This window comes from Gadus macrocephalus, chromosome 8 (assembly GCF_031168955.1).
Source record: "Gadus macrocephalus chromosome 8, ASM3116895v1".
In the NCBI taxonomy this organism is placed as follows: Eukaryota; Metazoa; Chordata; class Actinopteri; order Gadiformes; family Gadidae; genus Gadus; species Gadus macrocephalus.
In genome coordinates this window covers 13,378,108-13,384,702 of record NC_082389.1, presented here as the reverse complement: position 1 = coordinate 13,384,702, position 6,595 = coordinate 13,378,108, and the positions used below count along the sequence as shown (strand labels likewise).

At 41.8% G+C, this 6,595-nt stretch overlaps 1 protein-coding gene and 1 gene segment (V, D, J or C); both read right to left on the bottom strand.

Moving 5' to 3' along the window:
- Positions 1–260: 260 nt before the first annotated feature.
- LOC132462485 (T cell receptor alpha variable 3-like) lies at positions 261–1,517 on the bottom strand. The segment is given in 2 exon segments: positions 261–409; positions 829–1,517. Coding segments are annotated over 2 exon segments (438 nt in total).
- Positions 1,518–4,405: 2,888 nt separating this feature from the next.
- Positions 4,406–6,167, bottom strand: LOC132462484 (uncharacterized). The gene is made up of 3 exons (XM_060058037.1): positions 5,330–6,167; positions 5,275–5,281; positions 4,406–5,188 (listed from the first exon to the last, which is right to left on the bottom strand). Exons 1-3 carry the CDS (start codon positions 5,821–5,823, stop codon positions 4,754–4,756), a joined length of 936 nt encoding a protein of 311 aa, XP_059914020.1. The 5' UTR covers positions 5,824–6,167; the 3' UTR covers positions 4,406–4,753.
- Between the last annotated feature and the right edge of the window lie 428 nt (positions 6,168–6,595).

Below are 6,595 nucleotides of genomic sequence, written 5' to 3'. Positions count from 1 at the left end.
CACATAATGGACGTGATAGATAAAATGTCATATGTGTGTAACATGAGCTTTTCCCAACAACAAGTTTAAAGCAACAGGAGAAACTGTATGGTGTTCAGCTCATGTAAGGACTTATTCTCTTCATGGTACCAGCTGTTGAAGACACTTCGACACCTACTTGATATGACTGACCTGCAGAACAATTTTAAGATGTTCAGAGCATGGGCAAATTATGAGGTTCTGATGAGTTAGGGTTAGTTAGTAATATCTGTGCACTGGATTCAGGGGGAGAGGGAAGTGTGTTTTACGCTCGGCAGGTGTTTGGACAGGGAGTCTGTGTTTCCTGTCACTGTGGGCCTCAGAGCACAGTAGTACAGAGCAGAGTCTGTCACTGCAGCAGAGGAGATCTTCAGATCCACTCCAGTCTTCTCTTCAGTCAGTTCAATAGAAAACCTTTTGTCTGAACCAAGAGACTCAGCTGTCCTGATGATACCAAGCCCTGAGATGTACAGCAGGAACTCTGGAGGTTCTCCGGAATGCTGATGGTACCAGAATAAATCATCGCCAGGAGTAGCATCTCTAGAGAGCCTGTAAGACAGAGTAACGGTCGTACCTTCTAAACCGTTCTCTTCCTTTTTGACAGGAGTGAGAACCTCACTATAAACACCTGTAAAACAGAAGGTTCATCCGAAAACATGTCGCCATGGAGATACAAATCTCTTTTTAATCTTTGCATTACAGAAATTCAGGTGGCCACAACTTACCTGTTAATTTATACAGCACAGAAGTACAAAGCAGAGTCTGTCACGGCAGCAGCGGAGATCTCCAGATGGAAAAAAAATTTATCACTGTCCTTTTTCAAGGTAAATCCAGATAGCTCCATGTAATCTTTGATAAGGAACTGGGGAGGTGAGCTGGGGTACTGCCGATACCAGAAGAAGTTTGTTGCTGAAGAGTAGTTGCAGGAGAGAGTCACGCCGTCTCCTTGTAGAGCCTGGACTGGACTGTCCTGGATTGAGTGGATGGATTGCTGATAACTGTCACCTGCATATGTTAAGAATGAAAGGTCAGTGACTACGACAGTGTTAAAGATCCTGGAAAAAGCAATGTGAATTAATTCATATGAAGTGCTACACATATATTGAGGTCCATATCTGAAATAGGACGGTGCTTCTAAAGCAGAACTCACCAATAAACCCGGTGAATAAAACCACGAACATGAAGATCTGCATAGCTAATACTGAAACAAGCAGATGTTGTAAAGCAGCAACAATCAAGAGTTTAAAAGCTGTTGTTGACGGATTGTTTCTGATGTGCTGCCTGTCAAGCTCCACCTCCTGCTAGAGTGGCACCAAGGACTGAATGAGACAGGAGAAGACCTTCTACTATACTGGCTCTGTGGAGACCATGAGGACCCAGGAAGAGGAGCGACAGAAGCTCTGGCTTTCAAAAGTCAAGGAGAATCACTGTGGCGTCACCATCTCTACATGTACATGTATACAATGTTTAGATAAAAAAATAATTGTGTACTCAAAATATGAATGTTTAATGAGTTAGACATTTTTTATTGCTGTAATTCCTTACCCGAAGGGTTGGGTAAATTCTCGTTCTCATGGAACTCTATAACTCTATATAAATATTAATAATATATTTTTACAATTTAACGTCTACTCCCTCATTGACTGTCTTAACATAGTGTGTTTGTGTTCAGTCATACAGCTGATGGTTATTTCATTTTTTCCCTCCTCTTGGGAGTTATGCTACAGTGGATCATTAGCAGGTGGAACCACAGTGTCTCTGATCAACCATGAAGATCCACCATCCATCTGATAGAAAGGTGTGGTGGGATTACCTCTTCCCTCGTCTTTGAAGAATAGGGAGATCATTGCCTTCAGGTTTATGTAAAGGCTCCTCCACACTTTATATCACTGTGTCTCCAAAGAGCACAGTAGTAGAGAGCTGTGTCTGCCAGGGTTAGCTGGGTTATGGTGAGTTCAGTTGATGTTCTGGATGTTGTGGACTCATAACGAGTGTCAGGAAAATTCTGATGGCTGCTATATGATCTTGCTCCTTTATAGAGTATAAACTGAGGAGCCTGGTTAGAACGATGTCTGTACCAGTAAAGGCGAACATACTCATCCCTTGTTTCATAAGTGCATCTGAGTGTTACAGATGCTCCCTCTTTCCCACTGACCTTCGGTTTATCAGGAGAGATGGAGTCCCCAGCTATCAGCCCTTGAACAAGTCCAAAAAAATAATGCGTTAGATAAACCTTCAAAATACATCTTATGAAAATAAAGATAATAAAAAGAACATGAACATAAAAAAACATAGAAAACACATCGGAATAAAATATCTAAAACATCCAATCCCGATGATTCAGTCATGCATGGAGTGTTAAGCATGAGGTTTTCATCTTAGCAGATAGAAGTGCGGCCATAATAATACACTGCCAGATTTCCATCTCAACAGCAGGCCAAGAGAAACAGGAGAAACAGGATCTGGCGTTCAGCTCAAGTATGAGACTTAGGTTGAATCTCAATCCTTTGCTCGCTTCAAAATCTCAGCCCTAACCCTCGCTGTTGCGCGTTCACGCGCCGTGGAGCCATGTCCCAATACCAGTTTAAAGGTAGCTTAAGGGGTAGGGGGAGGGCTAACATCCCCTCAAAATTGAGATTTTCGATGGGCACCCTCAAAGCGCTTCAGTTCTGACTTGCTCACACAATACCTTGCGAGAAAACGGAAAATCAAGAAATATCCTAGACAAGATGGAGGACGAAAAGATGCGACAGGATTGGAAAAACACAAATGTAAGTATTTTCTCTGTAATTAACTAGTAATTATTTTATTAATTATACTCTGCAATCCGGCCGCGGGCTTCGAAGCCCGGCAGCGGACTCTCGGAAGTCCCCGGCCGACTTTCGCGGAAGATCGCGAAAGTCCCCGGCCGACTTTCGCAGGCCGCCCGACCACGGTTCTCGGCCGGGATGCATGCCCGATGACGGGCCCTGCTGCCCGGCCTGCAGACCGGGCTGCAGACCGGGATGCATACGACCGGGCTGGATGTCGTATGATATCCAGATCTTCCATGTTCTAGTGACTCCAGGTTAAAAATAAACTTTACTATACTAATATATTATATTAGATTCGATTAGATTAGATTAGATTAGATTAAATTAGATTAGGCTTTATTGATCCTTTTGGGATGACTCCCTCAAGGAAATTGATTGTCCAGTAGTTTACAGAAAGAAACACAACACAATATTAAATTATATACAATATAAGATAAACAATACACTCTAAGATAACAATAAAAAGTAAAATAAAAAGTAAACTAAACAATAATTATAATATAAGATAAGATAAACAATAAACTCTTAACTAACTAACTATAAAAAGTAAACAAAAAACAGTAAACAGTAAACAATAAACTCTTAGCTAATATAGAAAGTAATATTAGTAACATTATTAGTTATTAATTATTAATATTCTATAAGTAATATTATATATACTAATATATATATTATATTAGTAATATTCTCTAAGTATTATTATACTAATATATTATATTAGTAATATTACATGGTTAATCAATCTATTTTTTGGCAGTACTATATTGTGTACATAGCTATCACATATTGTACGTAACATATGGCCATATCACCCAGTTCTGGCATATAATTCCTAATTCCTTTTTATTCGTTTTCTTTCAGGACATCGTTGAGTCCACTGCCACCAGCCCTCCCACCTCTCCCTCATGCTCCTCCACCCCAGGCACCTCTTCCACCACCCCAGGCACCTCTTCCAAGAGGAGAGTGCCAGGGGGCAGGCGAGGCATGAGGAGAGCGAGGCAAAGTTGGCGGAATGGTGGAGAAGATGTGATTCTCCACCATTCTCTCAAAAGATGAGAGAGGGTGTGTGTGTATGTGTGTATTTTTAGGTGTGCGTTTGTGTGTATTTTTAGATGTGTGGTTCAGTGTTTCTTATTTAAATAAAGTGTTTCTTCTAAAGTGTTCTTGTTCTTAACCGATTATTATCTAAGGGTGCATTCACACTAGGCCTTCTGGCCGTGGCCGTGGCTGTTTTAGCACCTAACCGTGCTCAAATCTGCCAGTGTGAGTGTGGCCAGTCTCGCCAGGCCGTGCCAATTACAAAATATAAATACCATTTCAGGTTAAACATCTTTACAATGGGTCTTGCTCGTTGCCCGAGACAATGGCAGCCAGTCTGTCTCTTGTAACATTACCAGGGGTCTGGTTATCTGCTAGGGGGCTCAGGGAGGCCATGATGACGTCACAGGGTAGGGTTGTCCCATTTGGTAGGGGATCGGTTAGGGTAGCAATGAGGGGTAGCAATGAGCATGAGCAATGAGGGTTAGGGTTGAGATGTAGGGTTGAGACAGTGAGCAAAGAAACGGGATTGGGCCTTAATCTCTTCATGGTACCAGCTCTAAAAGACACAATGACCAAACATGTTGATGAAATAGTAAAACACCTACTTGATAATACTGACCTCTAGGGGTGGATAAGAGAACTCACCTTCATGTTCACTTTAAGGAGTGTAACTGTTGAAACATAGATGGTTTTTAATTGAATGAGCCATGCGGATAAAAGCTACAAATATAACACACAATTCAAACCAAATCATTAAAAATAATAAAGCAAGTGAACTTACTGAAAATGTTACAAATAATAATAAAATTGAACAATGGTAAACATGTATAATTAATCAGGAAATAAATATGGCGATGAAGTCATGTGTTATGTCAGAAATGTCATTGATCGGGTCTCGGGGAGATGGTAGAGTGTTTTGTGCTTAACAGGTTTTTGTACAAGGAGTCTGTGTTTCCTGTCACTGTGGGCCTCAGAGCACAGTAGTACAGAGCAGAGTCTGTCACTGCAGCAGAGGAGATCTTCAGATCCACTCCAGTCTTCTCTTCAGTCAGTTCAGTGGAAAACCTTTTGTCTGAACCAAGAGACTCAGCTGTCCTGATGTTACCAAACCCTGAGATGTACAGCAGGAACTGTGGAGGTTCTCCGGGATACTGACGGTACCAGAAGAAATAATCGCTCCCTGTAGCAATTTTAGAGAGTGTGTAGGACAGAGAAACACTTGTACCGACCAATCTGTTCTCTTTCTGCTTGACAGGAGTGAGGTCCACTGTCGACACCTGTAAAGATAAGGTTAATATGTAAACATGTTGCCATGGCTATACAAGTTCCCTTTAATCTTTAGAATTTCTGGTGGGCTGTGACTTGAAAAGAGGACTGACATAATTTCAAACACCATGGGAACCCTGGAGCTCAACATGATAGCTCTGTATCTCTGTTGTAAAATACTGTTTATTCACTAGGCTCCTGGTGAATTCACCTCTCCAGATGCGCCTCCCCTGAACCACAGTTTAAGGTAATGACAAATGCTCTTCAAGTTCCTTGTCAGGTTTTTGTACAGGGAGTCTGTGTTTCCTGTCACTGTGGGCCTCAGAGCACAGTAGTACAGAGCAGAGTCTGTCACGGCAGCAGCGGAGATCTCCAGATGGAACATTTTTTTATCACTGTCCTTTTTCAAGGTAAATCCAGATAGCTCCATGTAATCTTTGATAAGGAACTGGGGAGGTGAGCTGGGGTACTGCCGATACCAGAAGAAGTAGTCTGCTGAAGAGTAGTTGCAGGAGAGAGTCACGCCGTCTCCTTGTAGAGCCTGGACTGGACTGTCCTGGATTGAGTGGATGGATTGCTGATAACTGTCACCTGCATATGTTAAGAATGAAAGGTCAGTGACTACGACAGTGTTAAAGATCCTGGAAAAAGCAATGTGAATTAATTCATATGAAGTGCTACACATATATTGAGGTCCATGTCTGAAATAGGACGGTGCTTCTAAAGCAGAACTCACCAGTAAACCCAGTGAATAAAACCACTAACATGAAGATCTGCATTGCTAATACTGGAACAAGCAGATGTTGTCAAGCAGCAACAATCAAGAGTCTAGAAGCTGTTGTGTTGACAGATTGTTTCTGATGTGCTGCCTGTCAAGCTCCACCTCCTGCTAGAGTGGCACCAAGGACTGAATGAGACAGGAGAAGACCTTCTACTTTACTGGCTCTGTGGAGACCATGAGGACCCAGGAAGAGGAGCGACAGGTGAATGTGAGTTCTAGTTTCAAAGGTCAAGTAGAACCACTGTGGTGACACCATCTCTACATGTATTCATGGCAAATAAAGATCACTTTGTGTTAAAAATATGATTATATTATGTCAACTGATTGGATGAATGTTAGATTGCTGTTAGTTTTGACCAGAGTGCTTGGGACATTCTTCTAGATTGAAAAAGGTTTTAATTTAACGTTGACTCCCTCATTGACTGTCTTAGCAGAGTGTATTTTTGTTTGGTGGGATGGCTGATGGATATCTCACTGAGATGCCCTACTCATGGGAGTACTGCTGCAGTGCATCTTTCACACGTAAAACATGAAATCAAAAAACGTATGGTGAGTTCAGTTGATGTTCTGGATGTTGTGGACTGAAAACAACGGTCCCGACTATTCTGTTCAGTACTCATTGACCTTGCTCCTTTAACGAGTATAAAGTGAGGAGCTTAGCTAGGCTGAAGTCTGT

Excerpts from the sequence above, each read along its gene's own strand:
- LOC132462484 (XM_060058037.1), bottom strand. The coding sequence starts at position 5,823 with ATGTGTAGCACTTCATATGAATTAATTCACATTGCTTTTTCCAGGATC.